At 34.8% G+C, this 24,962-nt stretch overlaps 1 protein-coding gene across 1 annotated transcript; it reads right to left on the reverse strand.

The window, feature by feature from the left end:
- Positions 1-387: 387 nt before the first annotated feature.
- On the reverse strand, positions 388-23,453 carry LOC146164350 (dynamin-binding protein-like). Its single transcript, XM_083382416.1, has 14 exons — positions 23,080-23,453; positions 19,960-20,011; positions 19,412-19,577; positions 7,629-7,751; positions 7,387-7,559; positions 6,866-7,080; positions 6,628-6,796; positions 4,441-4,639; positions 3,777-3,926; positions 3,164-3,307; positions 2,996-3,097; positions 2,800-2,925; positions 2,267-2,456; positions 388-2,129 (listed from the first exon to the last, which is right to left on the reverse strand). Exons 1-14 carry the CDS (start codon positions 23,420-23,422, stop codon positions 1,654-1,656), a joined length of 2,628 nt encoding a protein of 875 aa, XP_083238542.1. The 5' UTR covers positions 23,423-23,453; the 3' UTR covers positions 388-1,653.
- Between the last annotated feature and the right edge of the window lie 1,509 nt (positions 23,454-24,962).

Below are 24,962 nucleotides of genomic sequence, written 5' to 3' on the forward strand. Positions count from 1 at the left end.
GCACCCCTACCAGTTAAATGTACCTAAAGCCTTGACAACGTTTGCCAACCCGCAAAGATTATGGCATCGTTACGTTGAGAAAATATTTGCCGTGATTGCTAACAACCAGCTGTACTCGCAACATCACACAGAGCAGCAAGGGGTTTGCTTATTATGCAAATTCAAACGATAAACTGCCTTCCGTTCATAGATGTCGAACTCGCAACGATCACTAACAGAGTGTTGTGCTCAACATATTTACGAAAATACAAGAATAACCGGCAGGCATCTCGCTTTGCTCTCATCACTCCATAATCTATTCTATACTATAGGCTCCCGCTATACGATTAAGAGGTATCGTGCAATTGCTTGAAGATCAGTGTACTCCCAAGCGTCTAGCACGAGGCAGAGCTATAAAGGGTACCTCAGCTAATTGCTTTTATTTACGACCGAATGAAACTTTGTTCTACATTCAAGCCAGTGATTTTAGAGCAGTGTGTTTTATAGCACGAAAGTCTGACTACAAGAAAATAATATTTTTGGAATCGTGGAACATTTACTACGTAGGCCCTATGTTACAGTGTTGCACCATGAATGTCAAATTATATGTAGACTCTCAGCATGCTACAAACATGCTTAATATATCATTGTGCTGTTGCGCGTGATTTGTCTTTAACTTTTTCCTTTGTGAAGAAGTTTAACGTTGAATAACAATTAAAGTCACCATGAAGATATAATGTTGATTAATAGTGTGTAGGCCAGTAAATAAAATGAATATAATCGAACAAATGCAAAAAAAAATAAGTTTTTTTCATGATTCATGAAGAAAGGTGACACAAACTAAAAAAAAGTAAAAAAAAAAAATATAAAAAATATCATGTATAAGATGTCATAATGACGTCAGTCATATTGTAATGGGCTACAAAATTTAAAATGTCGATATGTACTCTAGATTGGTCTCGTATGAAAAAAAAGTAAGGGCGGTATCCAAAAGTTAAATGGGACAAATCGTTTAAGAAAGTTATGACGTCATAAAGGCGTTATCAACAAAATATTGCTATGACTGATGTAAATTGATTTTAGCATAGAAACTGTAAATTGGTCACACATGTTTAGCAGTTTAGATCTACAATCGCGAAATACTCCTAAAAAGACGCCCAAAAGTCAGTACTTATATTAAATGTTAGAAAGAAACATTACGGCAACATCAAATATATAACTATTAGTCAGTGCCAATGAGATTAGTGGCTATCCTTTTTTTGGACAATAACCCTTACATTAATCGCATGCAATGGTGTACTGTAGGCCTAGGGGTCACTAAACTTTTCTCATTTAGGGCCAGAAAGCTGTAAGGCCTAGCTACCGCGGGCCGGATTAATTGACCCGACAGGCAGTGGTAAGGTGACGCCTGGTGTACTGCAAACCACCCTTGTTATGCGAACAATTGACAGTTGTAGGTTACACGTCGTCATGTAACCGCGAAGAGATTGCATAACCGCGAGAAATAGAAATAGGTTGGTTAGTAAGTTCAGGCTTTAAAAAATCTTTACAGATTTTGGGCGAAAACTGCAATATGTATTAACATTACTGTGTTTTAGCGTTGATGGATTTTCACTAAAATGTAGCCAAAAAGTCAGAAACGTGAGCCCCAAAAAATGTTTAGGGTAAATGAATTCACAAATACTCAGCTTTCACCATGTAGTTAAACGGGACATATCCCTGCTTTCCAGATGTATTGGCCATGAGCCACCAGTCAGCATTTCCCTCGAGGTCACTCGGTACCAGAAGTTCTAATATTTCGCCTCTTTTTACTGTTAACTCCAATGAGGAGCGGGCCTCGAAATCAAACTCAACGCGATAATTAACTTGTGAATTATCTTTCCACTCAATATACTCGTCATCATCCAACATCTCTTCTTCTTCATCTGTGATGTCACCTGGTTGAGAATCATCAGGACTTGTCACCATTGGTTGTGGAGATGTTGGATGGTAGTTTTTCAATGATGATTGTGATTGACAGTTGTCCACATAAGAAGCTTTGGGCGAAAGTTGTTCAGCACCAATTTGGACTTCAGTAGGTCGAAGCTGAACCTTGTTGGGTTCCTTATCGTAAGATGCAATCACACTGGTTGCTACAAAACCTTTTGTGTCTACAATAAGAGAGTTTTAACTTTCTGTGTTATTGGCAGGAGGCTTCTATCATTGGTAAAATTTTACAAAACTATGGTCGGTCCAGTACTTAAAATACGAATATAGGGTGTAAAAACTATCCAACTAATATAATTACCTCCATTGTCCATCAACCATTTGTCAGATTTACCCATCGGGTCCTGCCTCTTTACTACACCTAGCAATTGATTAGAAAAGCAAGACAAATCACACGAATTTTCAGCTTTCACAGCATATTTGGTAACAAACAAATCAGGAGGAAAATAATTGGCCAAGAGATAATTATTTCTGGTAGCAATTTGTTGATCCTTTTAAAAAATAAAATATTCGTCATGGCAAGGCATGAAAACGAATTGTAAATATATACATAAGTACCCTTGAATATAAAAATATCTTATTTAGGCCTGTGTAAGTCTGTTGAATAGCTGGACAAGAAAAATAATTAACCGAGGAACTATTTAGATTCATTTTTACACTTGTTGCTATCATTATCTTATTCAAAATTTGGCCTTTAACATTCTGTTAAAAATTCATTTTTTTATGTTAATCAAAACACAACCAATCCGCTAATACTAAAGAAATGACATTATAATTATAAAACAGTCGTTGTTGTTAAACAAAAACCAAAGTTTGGTAAACTTTTACACCTACTTGATCCGTTATTATAGCAGTAGCATTTCCTACAGCCATTGATAACAGTGGATGATATACATTTGGCGTTGCAGCTGCTTCAAATGTTGGTGGGACAATTAAATACCCAGATATTTTACTACTTCTCTGCAAAAGTAAACACCTTAAAGAACTTCTAAATACGACTGAAATTTATTTATCTTTGTTTTGCACTCACTTGTAAACAACTAGACATGTATTCTTCTTCCAGGCTCTCTAAGGTTTTTTTATTGGCCGCATCCAATCCTTTGGTAAAAAAGGCGGTGATCGCGAATGTATCCTACATAGTTATGTTTAACATAGAGCAATGCGATTTTGTATAACAAACCAGGACAATAACAACTACCTTAAGGATGTTTTGTTGAAAATTCGCATATAACTGCATAAAAATAGCAGCACAATGATCAAACAATGTCATGGAGAGGTCAGATAGTTTCGGGAGCTCTTCAAGAAGTTGAACATTGAGGGCTTCATAAATATTTTTTGCCATCTAAAAATATACAAAAAAAAAACATACTCTATATTTTTTAGTGTAGCTGTATTGTTTGTATATTTGGCAACTAAAAACGTCATTGTTCTTTTTTATATCTTTCGGATTTTCGCATACCTGTAAAACTGATTGGTAATGAAACCATAGTCAAACAAAACAACTTATTGTGTAACTGTAAATAATCCAATACAGAAAAAAATATAATAATCAAAGTAAAAGGGGACCAGTATAGAATATCCACAATAAGATTAAAACTGGTCAATACAGTTACACACAACAAAATTTCATTTTTAAGTGTTATTTTTATTTCTAAATTCTTATAAAAGTTTTGTTTGGCACTCTTGTTTTCATTGTTACATGCCCAGGATTCTAAAAAAGCCAAAATTAAAACAAATAACAAATTAAATTAGATTTCATTATTACGATGTATTACAAAATTTAGAGATGTATATAACTAATAAAATATTACTTGAACTTTTTCTTTGGAATCCACATTTTTTTGAATATTTTCCAAATCAAGTAGTTTATCAAATCGCTTGCCAATAATAGAATGTGGGCCTTCAAAACGATTAAGCAATGATGAAAGGGGTGACAATACTTTCAGTTGCAGCTCATCATACTATTAATAAATATTTTTGTTTTTAGAATGTTTTTTTCTCTCCAAAATAAAATACAATTCAGGTTACAAAAAAATTAAAAAAAAAAAATTAAACAATAGCACCTAAAAACTAAACAACAACACCCAAATTGTGATCAGATATACATTTAACGATGTAAAATAAACTATTTCACAGATATAGTAACTAGAGGCCTAGAGGACACAGATATAGCAGACTAGGTGGCACATATATAGTAGGTTAGAGAAGGGAAAGTTATTATTACGAGTTACCACAATACAGTGAGTGAAGGATTTGAGTAGCATGACTGAAAATTATAGCATGACTGAAAATATAATATCCTTATAGAAAGAACAAGGTAAATATATGAATAATCCAGGCACAGGCAGAGACTTTAGGTTTAATATCATGTTTTGTAATTGAAGTATATATGCTACAATCTTTTGATTAAAAGTTGTCCTTTTAAAAAAGCATTGGGGTATGTATCACACATACTATGTACAAATCGGGACTTACAAATTTTCTGTAATGATCCTCAATGATTTTCCTTGATGCAGAAATTATATGACGTAAAGCTTTTACATTAAATGAAGCGAACAAATCACTTAAATTCTCATAAACCACAAATTCAGAATGAAGCCATTCTTTGCAGCGTAAAACAAACGTCTCACAATTGTCCCGGAAATCTTTCACAACACGCTCAATGTCTTTAAACCTAAAAGGAAAAAGACTGTTGTTTTGGTGCATTAAGCATATTTCAGTAACACAACGGAAATCAATTTTAAATGCAAATGTTTTAGCAAATAGTCATTACTCAGAGACCCAGCTGCATTCCATAATTTTTGGCTGCTCAAGATTTCAACGCTTTCTGTCTTGGGGGGATTGAATGATTTGAACATGTAGCTTTACAGAAAAAAATGCAATATTTGTATGTTTACAGACAAATAGAAGCAAGTGGTAAAAAGCAACCTGGGTTGACCTGAACTCGAAACCTGGGTTTTGTTGCTGTTTTTTTTACAACCCAAAACCCTGGTTATAAAAACATGAAAAGTTTTTTTAGGAAGACTATAAGATGTAGGTAGGTTTTGCTCTGTTGAATGCTATATAATACTTCTCACTATTTGCTTATGGTTTTGTTATACTGTACTCATCACAATACGATTGCTGCGAAATAAAAAACTTGTTTATTTCTATTTTTTCATAGACATGCAAAGGTTTACCCGGTTATTTGATGTCACATAACTGAACCCGGGTTTTCAAATTTGGCCCCGAATTGCAATCACTAACACAGGCCTAGTTTATAGCATTGGGTTCAGCTCAAACTTTTTTTTTTGCTTGAGATTGTTGTGTATTTCTGATTTAAACAAATGAATTAAAAATGTTTGCTGTGCCTTTTTTCGGTTATGTTTTGCAATTTAGACAAAAGCTTGCAACTGGAACTTTTATTAGACAATTTAAGTGATTTATAATTTAAAGGAAGTGAGATGTACCCAAACATTTGTAAACTAGCTGTACTATCTGTTGATTGCCCACTTGAACTACATATTTGTGCAAGGCAATATTCTCAAGATTGGCAATCATTAAGTTAAACTGATGATCCTATTTGAAAACTGTTGAGGATGTTCTTTGTCCTGCATTGTCATGTATAAAGCCATGAATGAATGACGTAAACATCATCAACCACATCTATCTCATTAAACAGGCTTCATAAATTTTATAAAACACATGTTTTTTTTTAAATCACTTTTACTGAATAACATCATAAGAAAGACACTCAAGATTTGCAATGGGCCATTTATTTTAATAGGACATTTATTTTTTATTGGTCATTTCTTAACTGTTTACATTACCACTTTAAATATTTCAGTGGGCCACAGCCAAATATTTCAGTACCGTCCACACCTATTAAATTTAATTTACAAAAATGGGGTGGATCCAGCATTTAATTCATTTTTGAGTTTTAAATTTAAAAAGATGACATCATGGGTTATGCCACATTGTGACGTCCTAAAACAACTAATGTTCGAAACATTCGGTCTTCTTCGGCAAACTTATTTCCAAATATGGAAGTGAATCTCAGGTTAATCGCATATAATTTAACAAAGGCAGAAAATTCGTGTGGTACAGCACCTTAGGTAAAATGGTCAAAAATACTAGAATTTCGCACAATTTGTTTTACTTGCACATATTAAAAGTTAATATATATATATATGGATATATAATTTTTTTAGGACAGGACATGGCCTGGTGCCCCTTCGTACAGACCAATGTAAGTAAATCACAGAGCATGCACCCATTCATTCACAACCCTCGGTTAAAACTGGTGGCTGTATAATGTAGGTCGGCTGTTGATATGCGGCACTAGACATGATTGGAGTTTCAGAACACAGCTTGGTGCATATGTTGCGCTAATTGTGGCATGATAACACCCGGGAAAAACAATCTTCGTTTAGTATTTCATGTGGCCAAAGACATGGTTGAAATTTAGCAGAGTCCCATACATGAAACTTAGTAAATTGCGCTGCTAATAGTTGTAATTAAAGAAAAACAAAGGATAATGTAGAAAATGGATAAAAGATAAAGATTTAATGAATTTTAAGCGGATCCTACTTTATTTTGGAGTCATGCAAGTTGCCTTGATATATATTTAACACCATGTTAAAATAAAATGAGATATTCAAAAGGTATTAATGGTTTACTGACCTTTTTTCAAAGTATTTAAAATTTTCATCATTAGTTTCTGCTGTTCCAAGGCCAGTTACATGACCTAATCGTAAGGAAATTCGTGCAGATTTTTTCATCACTGAATGTAATGAAAGTTTTGAAATTTTTCCTGATAATGTTCCTTGAGATCCTTTGCGATATTTTCTGACTAGAAACAAAATAAGACTTGATATACCCTACAAATTAGGTTTGTCTATCTAATTAGTATTTTAATAACCTAAGTCTTTGCGTCTTTTTTCTTCATTGATTGAATTAGCAACTTCTTGCATCATTTTAAGCGATTGAACAAGGTCTGAATGGCAAGTGCTGTCAGAACCAAAATCAGAAACATCAGTTTGTTTAAGAAGCTGTTGTAGCAACAAGGGGTATTTTAAAATTCTTTGAACTGGTTTAATTAAAAATGATCCCAGGTCGAAAACATTGATCTTTGATCTGCAAGTGGAAACAAAATATTTTTTTTAATCATGCACAGAATAAATTTGATGTGAATTAGTGATTTACTGATATATTATGCAGCATATGTATCAGTGTTCTTAACATCTATGATTTTAATCTGTATTAGCTTTAAAAAACTTTGTGATGTATCTCCAAATGTTTGTCTGCCCTTGCCCTCAATCCACATGCTCTGAATCTGCCCCTGTTTATTTTGAGGTGCTTTAGTTTTTGCCAATATTGCCCGTGGCCACTCGATATATACAGACATCAGAGGTATTCAAAATTTGAATGATCATAACATACTTAACATTGCAAAGGCAATCTTCCAAAATTCCTTGAAAGTTTGAATCATCTTCAACTTTTTCTAGCATTGTAATTGCATCATCGTGGTTACGACAGTAAATAGTATACAACTCTTTCATTTCAGGAATGTGATCAATAAATATTTTGCCAATATTTAAAGGTTTGTCTTTGGTCTAAAAAAAAGAGATTACTGCAGCCATTTAATTGATTGTGGGAACTAGCAAAATTGAGTCTATTTTTACATTGTTTTTTTGGTTTCCATAAGGGTCTGGAGATTGTTTCAGACAACACAAAAATTTTTTAGAAAACTTGCAAATATCTTCTAGATTGCCGAACAACACATCGACTTGAATATCCACTGGAAGCTTTTAAAAACAAAACAAGTAAAAACACCTTACCATCTTAAAAACAATATTAGCTGTAAATAAAATACAAAAGTGACTCCAATTAAATCAGTGGTTCTTAACCTTTGTATGACTGGTATGCAGTGTTCCCGCTAATTTTTTACCAAGTGCGCAGGTGACCCAAAATTTTTGCGAAAATAAGTGCGCAAAGTGCCCAAATTGGATACACGGAAGACCTTTTTTTCCAATATTTTTGAATACGATTTTTGTTTGTCCGTGATGCACTAGGCAGCTTTTCACGGCGCAACGGTAGAGAAGCGCTAATCTAGTTCAATAAACAGCATCAAAACGTAAACACTGGACGTAAAAAGAAAATCTTTCGCACTTACGTAGTTAAAATAGTCAAAAAGTATTTAAAATGGACTCGTGTATAGTTTGTCGAAAGGCGGGCCCGATGAATTACAGAGACCGCTTGATTGATTGGTATTAATTGTCGAACACACACTTGTTGATCAGCCAACCCGACAAATAACGAAAGGCAAAAGAGAAAATTTATCTTATGCCTACCAGAGTTTGGGCTTTTTCCCAGCGTTTAAATATTTATTAAATTTACGCAAATTATTTGAGTAAGGGAACTGGTTATCGTTGGGTTCAGGTGGGTCAAGCATTATTAAATTTATCTCATAGTTTTTTGTGAGTTTTCAGCCAATATTTTTTATTTATATCTGCCGGAAGTTTACCTTAAGATCCAATTAGTGCAAATTGCCGTTACCTCAAGGTCTAAAAGTCAGACTCTCCTGCCTTTGGATGTCCTAAATGTCGTAGACCTTTTTGCATAAAACTGCACTAATTTTTGACAGATCGGCTGAAACTACACATGTGTGTAATTTCAAAGTAGAGCATAAGACACCGAATATAGGCAGAAATCACACCGGGCGTGACATGTAACCATAAAAATTATTGCACAAAATATTCATAGCAGAACTGGCACTTTTTTGGTCGTACGTAGCTACAATAAAATTGATTTGGGCACTTTTTGTTCCGTACGTAGCTCAAATAAAACTAATTGGGGCACTTTTTTGTCCGTACGTAGCTCAAATAAAACTAATTTGGGCATTTTTTTGTCCGTACGTAGCTCAAATAAAATAAATTTGGGCACATTTTTGTCTGTGCATAGTTCGAATAAAAGTAATTTGGGCACTTTTTTTGTCGTCATAGCTAAAACAAAACTAATTTAGGCACTTTTTTGGTTGTATGTAGCTTAAATATTTAACCAATTGGGGCACTTTCTGTTCTGTATGTAGCTCAAATAAAACTAATTGGAGCACTTTTTGTTCCGTATGCAGCTCAAAAAAAAACAATTTGGGCACTTATTAGGTCGTACGTAGCTTAAATAAAACTGATTTGGGCACTTTTTTGTCCCTACGTAGTTTGGATAAAAGTAATTTGGGCACTTTTTTGTCCGTACATAGCTCAAATAAAATAAATTTGGGCACTTTGTTGTCCGTGCTTAGCTCGGATAAAACTAATTTGGGCACTTTTTTGGTAGTACGTAGCTAAAAAAAAACTAACTAGACGGGGGTGCGGTTGTTGTATATTTTGTCAGGGGATATAGTTTCAGGGCTTAGTGTTTATTTTCAATTTTTACTTTATTTTAATTTTTTTTTTAATATTTTGTATTGTGTACTTTATATTATATATTTTGTTTTTCATTTTCCTTAACTTGTTTCTGCAAGCAAAAACAGATATGGGCCGAAAACTTCCACACTTAAAATATGCCTTTGATGCGAAAGTGGTTCAAATATGGCGTAGAATTTGGGGAATGATCGAAACATATATTTGATAAATAGAATTTACTTAGATAATGCATATGGCTATTTTACTAAATTTTGACCAGCTTACGTGTTTGAAAATCAAATATTATCATTCTCTTAAAGACTAAAAATGGTTTAACGCCTATGGTTTGCTATACTTTTGCAAACTTTCACTAGGTAATTTTTTACCATAGCTTGGTCCGAGCAATCACTGTTAAAACAGGCTTTAAATCTGTCGTTTCAAACAATATGAAAAACACTACACCGAAAAGCCATCGCAGACTCGCCGAATCTGTCGATCTATGATGCAAGCAGAGCAAGCCAGAAAAACAACTGGCCTGCAGTGAGGTTCGAACTCACGACCTCCGGTCAAGCCGGGACCGTCGCTCTACCAACTGAGCTATGCAGGCTCAGAGAGGAGCGAGTCGAGAAACAACCATGCGCCAATACTTGCACATTTTGTTAGTACAAGCAACTTCACACTGGGGGATCATCAGTCCGTATCAATCAAGTTGCTTGTACTAACAAAATGTGCAAGTATTGGCGCATGGTTGTTTCTCGACTCGCTCCTCTCTGAGCCTGCATAGCTCAGTTGGTAGAGCGACGGTCCCGGCTTGACCGGAGGTCGTGAGTTCGAACCTCACTGCAGGCCAGTTGTTTTTTTGGCTTGCTCTGCTTGCATCATAGATCGACAGATTCGGCAAGTCTGCGATGGCTTTTCGGTGTACTATTGATACGGAAGCCGTAATCGTTGGTCATAAAGCAACTTCCGAGGGGCTAGATCACAGATGTTATTAAACACATGTTTGTGTGTGTCTTTCATCAATATGAAAAACACTATTACGTGCCTAATCTGCAAACTATTAAATCGAAAGTTTTGCTAGATAAGTTTAGGCCTGATGTTGGTCTGCTGGTTGGAGCAAGATGCACAACAGGTGCTAACAGAGAGGCGTAGACTGCCTTAAGATTTCGCATTTAAACTTGCGGTGGTAAATACATCCTATTGACACTTAATTATTAGGCGAAGCTTATCGCGAAGTAATTGGTCGCCCCAAAAAATGCTGACGCCGCATTTAAAGCAAGCATTATAAATGTGTCGCCGATATTCTGCCTTGAACATCCCTACTCGAAATGCTTCCCTCCGTTAATTGTACGGTGGGTAAAACTTTATTCACGGCCTTACCTCTTTGTGTATTACCGCGACAATACGATTTGGAGAATATTGGAAACATCGTATTTGGAGAATATTTGCTATTTGCACCTGTTCTGTATGTTACTCCAATCCAACATATCTACACACAATTATAAGTTGTGTATAATAATATAATAACTTATGGCTTTGAAGCGAAGGGAGTTCAAATATGGTGTAGATTTTGGCAAATGATCGAAACATACATTTGATCAATAAAAATTTACGTAGATAATGCTTACGGCCATGTTATTACATTTTGGTCAGCTAGCATGTTTAAAAAGTCAATATTTTCATTCTCTCTAAATGATTTAACGTCTATGGTTTGCTATACTTTTTCCAACTTTTACTGTGTAAATTTTTACCATGCCTTGGTCTGAGCAATCACTGTTGAAACAGAGTTTAAATCTGTAGTTTTGAGCAATATGCAAACACGTTTATGTGCCTAATAAGCCACGTTTTATATTGAAAGTTTTGCCAATTTAAATCCAATAAACGCAAGATTTATTTATTTATGACGCCATGTTATGACGTAGCTTTGTAACGTCGTCGTTAAGAATGCGTTAAACTTAAGCTTTTTGTTGTTGCGGCCCTTGTATAATTATATTTGCTTAGACCTGGTGTTGATATGTTTGAATGGTGCAACAATTACAACATGTGCTAACAGAGATGTGTACACTGCCTGTAGGATTCGCATTTAAATTTGCGGTGGTAAAATATTTTGTGTTGTAAGAGCAATAGGTTTTTTTACTTAGAGAGGCCTCTTTATGAAAGGCAAGTCGCATGTGCATAGTTTTGCTAGGCAAGCCACTTCCAACACAAATGTTGCACGCGCGGGACAACAGGGCGCAGCAGGGATGCCAGCAGCCGCCTCGTCGCGACGCGAGCTGGACAAAGCAAGCGAATATGAACGAATTCTGTATGAAAGTTTTTCTGCTGCTAGATGGCTGTCGTTAGCTACAAAGTGCTAAAACGCAATATTTCAGGTTTTTACCCCCCAAGCAAAGGCCCCTGGGAGTGCAGCCTCATAAACTTTTACAAAGCACCTACATACCACTCTACGCCATGTCTGAAAATTTGAAGGTTCTACGATGTCTACTTTTTTTATAAAGCTTCGGACAAAACTCGGTCTGAAACAAACCATAGGAAACCAAAAAAGAACTAGACGGGGGTGCGGTTGTTGTTTATTTTGTCAGGGGGTATACTTTCAAGGTTTAGTGTTATTTTTTTTTAATTTTTAATTTTTTTTTTTTTTCAATTTTTTTTTTAATATTTTTGATTGACTTAAATATTTATTTTTATTTTTCAATATTTTTATTTTTTAATGTTTTTATTTTTATTATTTATTTTTTTTATTTAGTTTTTTTTGATTTTTGTTTTAATTTTTCATTTTTTATGTTTTATTTTTATTTTCATTTTTTTTTTATTTAATACTTTTTATTTTTTAATATTTTGTATTGTGTATTTTATATTATATATTTTGTTTTTCATTTTCCTTAACTTGTTTCTGCAAGCAAAAACAGATATGGGCCGAAAAATTCCCCACTTAAGCCTTTGATGCGAAAGGGATTCAAATATGGCGTAGATTTTGGGAAATGATCGAAACATATATTTGATAAATAGAATTTACGTAGATAGTGTGTATGGCCATTTTATTACATTTTGGCCAGCTTACGTGTTTGAAAAACAAATATTATCAATCTCCCAAAGACTTAAAATGGTTTATCGCCTATGGTTTGCTATACTTTTGCAAACTTTTACTCGGTAAATTTTTACCATGGCTTGGTCCGAGCAATCACTGTTAAAACAGACTTTAAATCTGTAGTTTTAAACAATATGAAACACACTATTATGTTCTCAATACGCAAACTATTAAATCGAAAGTTTTGCTAGTTGTTTAGGCCTGATGTTGGTAGGTTGGTTGGAGCAACATGCACAACAGGTGCTAACAGAGAGGCGTACACTGCCTTAAGATTTCGCATTTAAATTTGCAGCGGACACTTGATTATTAGGCGAAGCTTATCGCAAAGTAATTGGTCGCCCGAAAAAATGCTGACGCTGCATTTAAAGCAAGCATTATAAATGTGTCGCCGATATTCTGCTTTGAACATCTCTACTCGCAATGCTTCCCTCCGTTAATTGTACGCTGGGTGAAACTTTATTCACGGCCTTACCTCTTTGTGTATTACCGCGACAATACGATGAAATACGATTTGGAGAATATTGGAAACATCGTATTTGGAGAATATTTGCTATTTGCACCTGTTCTGTATGTTACTCCAATCCAACATATCTACACACAATTATAAGTTGTGTATAATAATATAATAAATTATGGCTTTGAAGCGAAGGGGGTTCAAATATGGCGTAGATTTTGGCAAATGATCGAAACATACATTTGATCAATAAAAATTTACGTAGATAATGCTTACGGCCATGTTATTACATTTTGGTCAGCTAGCATGTTTAAAAAGTCAATATTTTCATTCTCTCTAAATGATTTAACGTCTATGGTTTGCTATACTTTTTCCAACTTTTACTGTGTAAATTTTTACCATGCCTTGGTCTGAGCAATCACTGTTGAAACAGAGTTTAAATCTGTAGTTTTGAGCAATATGCAAACACGTTTATGTGCCTAATAAGCCACGTTTTATATTGAAAGTTTTGCCAATTTAAATCCAATAAACGCAAGATTTATTTATTTATGACGCCATGTTATGACGTAGCTTTGTAACGTCGTCGTTAAGAATGCGTTAAACTTAAGCTTTTTGTTGTTGCGGCCCTTGTATAATTATATTTGCTTAGACCTGGTGTTGATATGTTTGAATGGTGCAACAATTACAACATGTGCTAACAGAGATGTGTACACTGCCTGTAGGATTCGCATTTAAATTTGCGGTGGTAAAATATTTTGTGTTGTAAGAGCAATAGGTTTTTTTACTTAGAGAGGCCTCTTTATGAAAGGCAAGTCGCATGTGCATAGTTTTACTAGGCAAGCCACTTCCAACACAAATGTTGCACGCGCGGGACAATAGGGCGCAGCAGGGATGCCAGCAGCCGCCTCGTCGCGACGCGAGCTGGACAAAGCAAGCGAATATGAACGAATTCTGTATGAAAGTTTTTCTGCTGCTAGATGGCTGTCGTTAGCTACAAAGTGCTAAAACGCAATATTTCAGGTTTTTACCCCCCAAGCAAAGGCCCCTGGGAGTGCAGCCTCATAAACTTTTACAAAGCACCTACATACCACTCTACGCCATGTCTGAAAATTTGAAGGTTCTACGATGTCTACTTTTTCTATAAAGCTTCGGACAAAAGTCGGTCTGAAACAAACCATAGGAAACCATAGGAAACCAAAAAAGAATAACGGCAAAAACAAGATATGTCCCGAAAATAAATTTTCAGCCCATATAACTAGACGGGGGTGCGGTTGTTGTATATTTTTTCAGGGGGTATATTTTCAGGGCTTAGTGTTTATTTTCAATTTTTACTTTATTTTATTTTTTTAATTTAATTTTATTTATTTTTTTTTTTTAATATTTTGTATTGTGTACTTTATGTTATATATTATGTTTTCTATTTTCCTTAACTTGTTTCTGCAAGCAAAAACAGATATGGGCCGAAAACTTCTCCACTTAACTTATGCCTTTGATACGAAAGGGGTTGAAATATGGCGTAGAATTTGGAGAATGATCAAAACATATATTTGATAAATAGAATTTACGTAGATATTGCGTATGGCCATTTTATTAAATTTTGACCAGCTTACGTGTTTGAAAAGCAAATATTGTTATTCTCTTAAAGACTAAAAATGGTTTAAGCTAACTTTTACTCAGTAATTTTTTACCATGGCTTGGGCCGAGCAATCACTGTTAAAACAGGCTTTAAATCTGTAGTTTTAAACAATATGAAAAACACTACTATGTTCTCAATACGCAAAATATTAAATCGAAAGTTTTGCTAGATGTTTAGGCCTGATGTTGGCAGTATGCTGGTTGGAGCAAGATGCACGACAGGTGCTAACAGAGAGGCGTAGACTGCCTTAAGATTTCGCATTTAAACTTGCGGCGGTAAATACACCCTATTGACACTTAATTATTAGGCGAAGCTTATCGCGAAGTAATTAGTCGCCCGAAAAAAAACTAACGCCGCATTGAAAGCAAGCATTATAAATGAGTCGCCGACATTCCGCTTTGAACATCTCTACTCGCAATGCTTCCCTCCGTTAATTGTACGCTGGGTGAAACTTTATTCACGGCCTTACCTCTTTGTGTATTACCGCGACAATACGATGAAATACGATTTGGAGAATATTGGAAAAATCGTATTTGGAGAATATTTGCTATTTGCACCTGTATAGTATGTTACTCCAATCCAACATATCAACACACAATTTTTAGTTGTGTAGGCCTGGTGTTGATATGTTGGATTAGAGTTGCCACCAGATTTCGCATTTAAATTTGCGGCGGTAAAATAAGTTGTTTCTTAACAGCATTAAGTAATTTTACTAAAGAGAAGCCTCGTTTTAAAATGCAAGTCGCACGAGCCCAGTTCAGGACGTGCCACTTCGCACAATGAAAGTCTCACGCGCGGGACAATAAAGCACAGCAGGCGGTGAGTCGCTTCGTCACTTCACAAGCTGGACAAAGCAAGCGAATGTGAACGAATTCTGTATGAAAGTTTTTCTGCTGCTAGATGGCAGTCGTTAGCTAGAAAGAGCTAAAACGCAATACTTCAGGTTTTTACCCCCCAAGCAAAGGCCCCTGAGGGTGCAGCCTCATAAACTTCTACAAAGCACCTACATACCACTCTACGCCATGTCTGAAAATTTGAAGGTTCTACGATGTCTACTTTTTCTATAAAGCTTCGGACAAAAATCGGTCTGAAACATACCATAGGAAACCAAAAAAGAATAGCGGCAAAAACAAGATATGTCCCGAAAATAAATTTTCGGCCCATATAACTAGACGGGGGTGCGGTTGTTGTATATTTTGTCAGGGGATATATTTTCAGGGCTTAGTGTTTATTTTCAATTTTTACTTTATTTTAATTTTTTTTTTTTTTAATTTTTTTTTTAATATTTTGTATTGTGTACTTTATATTATATATTTTGTTTTTCATTTTCCTTAACTTGTTTCTGCAAGCAAAAACAGATATGGGCCGAAAACTTCCCCACTTAAAATATGCCTTTGATGCGAAAGTGGTTCAAATATGGCGTAGAATTTGGGGAATGATCGAAACATATATTTGATAAATAGAATTTACTTAGATAATGCATATGGCTATTTTATTAAATTTTGACCAGCTTACGTGTTTGAAAATCAAATATTATCATTCTCTTAAAGACTAAAAATGGTTTAACGCCTATGGTTTGCTATACTTTTGCAAACTTTCACTAGGTAATTTTTTACCATAGCTTGGTCCGAGCAATCACTGTTAAAACAGGCTTTAAATCTGTCGTTTCAAACAATATGAAAAACACTATTACGTGCCTAATACGCAAACTATTAAATCGAAAGTTTTGCTAGATAAGTTTAGGCCTGATGTTGGTATGCTGGTTGGAGCAAGATGCACAACAGGTGCTAACAGAGAGGCGTAGACTGCCTTAAGATTTCGCATTTAAACTTGCGGCGGTAAATACACCCTATTGACACTTAATTATTAGGCGAAGCTTATCGCGAAGTAATTGGTCGCCCCAAAAAATGCTGACGCCGCATTTAAAGCAAGCATTATAAATGTGTCGCCGATATTCTGCCTTGAACATCCCTACTCGAAATGCTTCCCTCCGTTAATTCTACGGTGGGTGAAACTTTATTCACGGCCTTACCTCTTTGTGTATTACCGCGACAATACGATGAAATACGATTTGGAGAATATTGGAAACATCGTATTTGGAGAATATTTGCTATTTGCACCTGTTCTGTATGTTACTCCAATCCAACATATCTACACACAATTATAAGTTGTGTATAATAATATAATAACTTATGGCTTTGAAGCGAAGGGGGTTCAAATATGGCGTAGATTTTGGCAAATGATCGAAACATACATTTGATCAATAAAAATTTACGTAGATAATGCTTACGGCCATGTTATTACATTTTGGTCAGCTAGCATGTTTAAAAAGTCAATATTTTCATTTTCTCTAAATGATTTAACGTCTATGGTTTGCTATACTTTTTCCAACTTTTACTGTGTAAATTTTTACCATGCCTTGGTCTGAGCAATCACTGTTGAAACAGAGTTTAAATCTGTAGTTTTGAGCAATATGCAAACACGTTTATGTGCCTAATAAGCCACGTTTTATATTGAAAGTTTTGCCAATTTAAATCCAATAAACGCAAGATTTATTTATTTATGACGCCATGTTATGACGTAGCTTTGTAACGTCGTCGTTAAGAATGCGTTAAACTTAAGCTTTTTGTTGTTGCGGCCCTTGTATAATTATATTTGCTTAGACCTGGTGTTGATATGTTTGAATGGTGCAACAATTACAACATGTGCTAACAGAGATGTGTACACTGCCTGTAGGATTCGCATTTAAATTTGCGGTGGTAAAATATTTTGTGTTGTAAGAGCACTAGGTTTTTTACTTAGAGAGGCCTCTTTATGAAAGGCAAGTCGCATGTGCATAGTTTTACTAGGCAAGCCACTTCCAACACAAATGTTGCACGCGCGGGACAATAGGGCGCAGCAGGGATGCCAGCAGCCGCCTCGTCGCGACGCGAGCTGGACAAAGCAAGCGAATATGAACGAATTCTGTATAAAAGTTTTTCTGCTGCTAGATGGCTGTCGTTAGCTACAAAGTGCTAAAACGCAATATTTCAGGTTTTTACCCCCCAAGCAAAGGCCCCTGGGAGTGCAGCCTCATAAACTTTTACAAAGCACCTACATACCACTCTACGCAATGTCTGAAAATTTGAAGGTTCTACGATGTCTACTTTTTCTATAAAGCTTCGGACAAAAGTCGGTCTGAAACAAACCATAGGAAACCATAGGAAACCAAAAAAGAATAACGGCAAAAACAAGATATGTCCCGAAAATAAATTTTCGGCCAATATAATAACGGCAAAAACAAGATATGTCCCGAAAATAAATTTTCGGCCCATATAATTAGGCACTTTTTTGGTCGTACGTAGCTTTAACAAAACTAATTTAGGTCCTTTTTTGGTTGTATGTAGGTCAAATAAAACTAATTAGGGCACTTTTTGTTCCGTATATAGCTCAAATAAAACTAATTGGAGCACTTTTTTTCTGTACGTAGCTCAAAAAATACCAATATGGGCACTTTTTTGGTCGTAGGTACCTAAAATAAAACTAATTTGGGCACTTTTGTTCCGTACATAGGTCGATTAAACTAATTTGGGCACTTTTTTGTCCGTACGTAGCTCGGATAAAACTAATTTGGGCACTTTTCTGTCCGTATGTAGCTCAAATAAAACTAATTTGGGCACTTTTTCGAAACTTTTGTGTAGCAAAAATGGAGTAAATAAGGTTTATATGTAATAATCTTTGCAAAATAGTGATAATGTGGGCTTCTTTGCGCAAATGCGCAAAAAATATGCGCTTAGCGGGAACCATGCTGGTATGCACCACTAGGGGCATGCAAGTTTAGTTTTAGGTAAAATCACAAATTTATTAAATATTTAATGATAATAAATGTCATGGTAATTCATACCTTAAGTAACCATTTTTTACTTTTACACTTTGTAAGTTAAGTTATTCGAGCTACAAAAGAACAAAAAGTGTCTAAATTAGTTGGTAAGCTACTTAAGAAAAATCCCTAATTCTTTTTAATGTAGTGCCCAAAATGATACAATGAAACACAAAACTGCCAGCAGATCTTAAAGTTACCAGACTTAAAGACAGTGCCACTCAAAAATGGGCTTTTGTGAGTTTGAGATCCCTGATGTAGCCCCATATACATAAGCGTATACTTCAGCCTGTTTTTTATAAAGTGCCTGACACCTTTACCTAGCATTGCTAGGCCATTCTGCTGTGACCTATCAGGAGTTAAGTTCGACATTTGTTTTGCAAAGGTTAAGGTGATTTTAACTGATTCAGTGCAACATTAAGATACTAAGCTATTGAAAAATCTTGTTTAACCGTAAGGGCCACAATGCTGTTTACTCTACATAAATCTGTTAATTCTCTTATCTAGCATAGCTATTTCTGTGCAATTTCTTTTGATATTTCTGATCCAAATGGAACATATTTGATATATTGTATTTGAAAATGAAATGGCTTTACATTATTTTCCCAGCCATTACTAATTTAGCTCTTGTGTTTAATTTTCTAGTTTTTCCACTTCAAAGTAATAAATGCTACAAAGAGGCACAGTGTTTCAATGATAATATGCGCAATCACAAAATCGATTTTCAAGAGCTGTTAACATTTTGGTGATTAATAACCATTTTGTACTGATTGAAACAAGCATCCTGGAATTATTACTGATTGAAAACAAGCACCCTGGAATTTTGAAGTTCGACGCTTAATGAAACATCTGTTCCATAAATCCCACTCCTACCTATTGTATGCATACCAATGCACATTATTTCCCCGCCCCACTATGGGCAACATTCAGAATTAGACAGGTATATAAATTAATGTTTACCTTGACCAACATTTTTTTTAACAGAGTTGTGCTACAGTTCAAGTATTTGAGAAACTTAGAAGCATACCTCTTCACTTATCAGCGGTTGCATAATATCTTTAATGATTATCTCTGTATCTCTTAAAAAATCTTGTTCAGTTGACAAAAGTTCATTAATGACCAATTGCTGCCTTTTGTACCGTTTCTCTCTAATTTCTTTGAGAGATTCAACAGGAGGTGGAGTAGGTGGAGCACTGAAAAAATATAGCTTGGGATTATTAAACAGCATAATGTATCAACTAAAAAAGAACTTTATTGCTAGTATGTATGGACTTTAAAACAAAAAACAGTTGGTGATACAATAAAGTGGTGACATTTTACGGAGAAATATTTCGATGGGCTATCATATAATTGTGACTTGAAAATTTTGGTAGCAATTTGGCTGCAAATAACATTTTAAAAAGTTTTTTGAATAGCAAGCTAGAGACGATTTTTCTCAACATTAATAAAACATTCTACTAGCACAACACTTTTACAAAATTGAAACCTAATCATTCTGGTAAATTTATTCAATTGGTACAGAAGGTTAACTTGTTTTGCAAATATAGCTATTAAAATTCTTTTTATGAAGCATACCTTAAAAAAACCTGGTTTAGGTCAGATTGGCCAATGCTTTCGTACACACTTTCTGAAAATTAAAAACGAAATTATTTGGGGGGGATTGGGGAATAATAAACATTTGCAGTTTTCCCTAGGCTGAATTTGCTGTTCCCTCTATGATGAAAAATATCACAATGATCTGAAGAATGAATTCATACAGCATAAAGGTTATATTTATTCCCAATTGTTCTTCTGAGGCTTGGCCAGTAAATCTAGGTAAAGGGGTTAAAACTAGGGATGTTCAAAGTAGAATATTGAATCCTTGGATTCGAATCCAGATGGGATTCGAATCCAATTCTGCCGTTTATTTCGGGTAATTGGAACCGATATAATTTAATGTTTTACCGCCGATTGTTGCGCCTAATTGTAGATATGCGTGTGGTAAATTGGCCCATTGTTGCGGCGACCAATTTATGGCGCTTGCTGTAAATGTAACGATGTAGTGCAGTGTCAGCGTTTTTTCGGGCGACTAATTACCGCGCCTCGCGATAACATTCGTCTAATAATTAGATGCCAATCAAGCGTTATTGGGAGAGCGACTAACGTGTAATGTCTGGTGTGGAGTTCGCAATGCGTTAAGTTGCAAAAGTAATATTACGTTGTAAAACGTGCTGACCGTCCACAAAATGCGCTATAGGGTTACTTAAGGTCAACTTTAGGCCAATATTCAGCGAAGTTATGCAGTTATGCACAACGTAATTGTCAAGAATTCGTTATGTCAACAATAACTTTGTATTCTTTGCAGTACATTATTTGACTGCATAACAGATCATGTTAGTCAAAAAAGCACCAAGACCCAACAATGCTTTAAAAAACAGGACCGAATTGCTAAAGAGTTCTGTGGACAGTGTTTCATTGTACTCACTATTGGCAAAAATATAAGTTTTGACAACAACCTCGACAGTTAACATATTACAGTTTACAGAACTGCTTCAAATGACACTTGTTAAGAATGTTAAACATATGGGAGATTTTTTTATTATCATATACGTATGTTGGAAAATTGTTTGGGCGATTTATTGCTGTGATTGTGGACCCTGTGGGGTAGATTAAGATTAATCCCTTCCCCAAACAAAATGAAGGTTAAATAATTTAATAAAAATATACTAGGATTCGCTATTCTGGATTCGTTATTCTAGATTCGAAACCTATTATTCTAGAATACCTTGGGATTCTACTTTGAACATCCCTAGTTAAAACTCAGATTAATTGCAATTTAAGGTTTTATTGCTGTTACGAAATAAGTGCCACTTCAAAAAGAGTCTCCACAACGTCTTTAAGGCATTAGCAACATGTTTTAAATACTTTACATGTTTTAAATAGGTTAATTAAAGCGAATAAGCTGTTTAAAACCATGCTAAATTGGTCTTATATAAAACATAAAGGTAAAGAAAAATTAAATTCAGGGAAACTTGTGAGACCGACGTCCCACATATGACATCCGAATGACATAAACAATATAGTTTAAAGGACAAGGTAGCAGATGTTAGATTTATTAAAATCAAAAATTAGCACTATAAATCTGTTTATTTTTATTATTTGGAGAGAAAATCCTGTTATGTATGTTATGGCAAAATTTAAAAAACTAAACATATTTCAAAAGAGGTTAAAAAAATTCAAAACTAAGCCCTGAAAAAAATGGCGCTAACTTATGAACCTGTATAAAACAATTTTTAATTTCCATCCTACCAAATTGTTTTTCAATAATTTAAACGGTCTTACTTAGGGATGTTCAAAGTAGAATCCCAAGGTATTCTAGAATAATAGGTTTTGAATCTAGAATAACGAATCCAGAATAGTGAATCCTAGTATATTTTTATTAAATTATTTATCCTCGATTTTGTTTGGGGAAGGGATTAATCTTAATCTACCCTACAGGGCCCACAATTACAGCAATAAATCACCCAAACAATTTTCTAACATGTGTACATTAAAATAAAAAAACTCATATGTTTAACATTCTTAACAACTGTCATCTGAAGCCGTTCTGTAAATTGTAATATGTCAACTGTCCAGGTTGTGTCCAAAACTTATACTTTTGCCAAAAGTGAGCAAATGCACCACTGCACACAGAAGTCTTAAGCAATTCGGCCCTAATTTTGAAAGCATTGTTAAGTTATATTGCTTCTTTTTTGACTAACATGATCTGTTATGCAGTCAAATGATGTACTGCAAAGAATACAAAGTTATTATTGACATAACGAATTCTTGACAATTACGTTGTGCATAACTGCTTAACTTCCATGAATATTGGCCTAAAGTTGACCTTAAGTAACCCCATAGCGCATTTTGTGGACGGCCAGCACGTTTTACAACGTAATGTTACTTTTGCAACTTAACGCATTTAGGGAAATTGCGAACTCCACACCAGACATTACACGTTAGCCGCTCGCTCAATAACGCTCGATTGACACTTAATTATTAGACGAACGTTATCGCGAGACGCTGTAATTGGTGGCCCGAAAAAATGCTGACACTGCACTACGAGGTTACACGGCGACAGGCCAACTTACCACACGCGTTTATGCAATTAGGCGCAACAATCGGCGGTAAAACATTAAATTATATCGGTTCCAATTACCCGAAATAAACGGCAGAATTGGATTCGAATCTCATCTGGATTCGAATCCAAGGATTCGATATTCTACTTTGAGCATCCCTAGTCTTACTATTTAGGTGCAATACAGTTCTTAACTGACAAATCAGCATGTTTATTTACATGCATGAATGGAAAAATGGAATGCATACTGCGTGCTTAACACCAATTATGTTCTTTTCATTGGAAATCCACATGCTTACAAGCAAACAAGACGACTAAATAAACGATATTAGGAACGATTGATCAATCCTTGAAACTGGCAAGTAGGTTATTTACTTATTACAAGCGTGTTGGAAAATGTAATAAAGAATTATTTTTCTGTGAGTTTGAGTCATAGTGCTGCCCTAATACCACAAACACTCTAAAACGGACTTTTAAACCATTTTATAAGTCGGTAAATAATTTGTTAAAAAAAGAATTCTTGTGATCTTGCTAACTATAAGCAAGCCATATGGTTGTACAAATTTGTATTTACAATTTTATCACGTAAAAGTTACCTTCATTTGCTTCAAATTCATAATCATCATTTATTTCTTCGACATTGCACTTTTCTTCAAAACCAGATTGATTAGAACTTTGAAGATTTAATGTGGGTGGTTGTTTTACTGAAATCCCTGGCTCGATATTTTTATAGGCAGGATAATCAGAAGTTATTTCAGAACACCTGTTATCGGTGAATGGTTGACCTTGCTTCTTAAAATTAAAGTTTTCTATCTCCATTGATAAGTCGTAAACAGGATTTCCATATTGAATGTTGCTTTTTTGATCTTTTTTAAATGCTTTCTTTTCATGCTTACTTTGTTCAGTATCACCATATGTTCCCAAGTCCGGAATGTCCATAGTTATTCATAAATAGCCTAAACAACACACTATATTACTAAAAATTATATAAATAGTAAAACAATAATTTGTATTTATAACAAAGTTGCCTTCGCATCTTTAGGGTTAACATAAAACCTACCTAAAATCATTGGTAAAAGTAAGTGTCTTGGGTCAGAAAAGTGAATTGTGTATAGGGGGGCATATCCTGAATTCGAAAAAGGGGACGTGCCAATATTTTTAAGGTAGGAAAACCCATTTTCTGTTTGATGTTAATGAATATTGATGTGATAAAATAGTGGTAGGGAAGACTTTATGTAAAATACTGATGGTCATTCTCTAAAATAGGGAAAAACTATTTAGAACCAGTAGAATAGTTAAATTTAGTTGTAAACTAACCAAGACATATGTGGTATTAAATTGATTTTGGTAAATTCATAATTCCACTATTAGGACCGGGTTAAATTAATTACAAGCATACCTTATGTCGCCTGCAATACTAAACACTTGAGAGAATTTGTGTTAGTTAAAAATACGACGTTGTTAAACCAACACGGGATATTAGCTCAGACAGCGAACAGCCAGGAACATTAACATTTCGATTTTTTAAACTGAAAACTAAAAAAATAATTCTAAAAAGGTTTTTGAAAATATCCAATACATTTAAACAAAATATCAACATTTAAAGCATAATGCTGTATGAAGTTGCATACAGGGTCTTGCTTTTTTTTTTTTTTTATTGATTTAACGACAATCAGGTGGCAGTCTTTCGACAATCAGGTGGCAGACTGAAGAAAACCTTTTGTCCCAACACCATGATAACGAGTAACAAACGGTTTTAAGGAACAACACGTAGTGACTCAATAATGGACACTAGAAAGAATTTACATCAAAATGTACATATTCAGTGGACTGTGGCCTAATCTCAACATACCAAGAATAGCAGTAATTTTAGGATTCTTTCCGTAAAGGTGTGTGTATTGGTCAATTTATAGAAAAAATGACGTTTAATATTTTTTTGAAATATTGAAACTGAAGATACAGCCAGCAATTTCGCCGGGAGACTATTCCAGAGTCGAATTGACTTGCAAACAAACAAATTATGCATCATTTGGGTTTTCGAGCGGACTACGGGCATTTGTAATGGGTAGCGAAACTCATAGCTAACAATATCTTTTATAAATTTAGGTATGTATGATTGTAAGTACGATGGTCCAATGTGGTCTTGCTTTAGGCCTAAGATTTTAGATCTAATGTTTTCTGTTTCTAAAATCACTTTACTGAACATGACCAGATATTATAATTTTGATTTCATACCACATTAATTATTTTTCAATTAGCAAAAATTGTAAACTTATGAAACTACTGAAATACTATTCTCGATCAACAATGTAGATCATACAATCCAATCGCGCTGGTCTAGAATCCTACCACAACAAACATTGATTGGGTTAGGGTTTCGGAGGTTAAGCAATAATAATAATCAATAATATTTAAACTAGCTCACCCAAACTCTAACCGACACCCTAACCCAAACAATGTTCGTTGTGGTGGGATTCTG

This window comes from Ascidiella aspersa, chromosome 2 (genome assembly GCF_963924565.1).
Source record: "Ascidiella aspersa chromosome 2, kaAscAspe10.2, whole genome shotgun sequence".
NCBI classification, from domain to species: domain Eukaryota; kingdom Metazoa; phylum Chordata; class Ascidiacea; order Phlebobranchia; family Ascidiidae; genus Ascidiella; species Ascidiella aspersa.

Bases quoted from the DNA above. Each gene is read 5' to 3' on its own strand.
- LOC146164350 (XM_083382416.1), bottom strand. From the start codon at position 23,422: ATGGACATTCCGGACTTGGGAACATATGGTGATACTGAACAAAGTAAG. The intron at 7,081-7,386 runs GTATGTTATGAT...TTCCACTTGCAG, and splicing joins GATTGCCTTTGCAATGTTAA to ATCAAAGATCAATGTTTTCG. The intron at 2,130-2,266 runs GTAATTATATTA...CTCTTATTGTAG, and splicing joins ATGGTTGATGGACAATGGAG to ACACAAAAGGTTTTGTAGCA.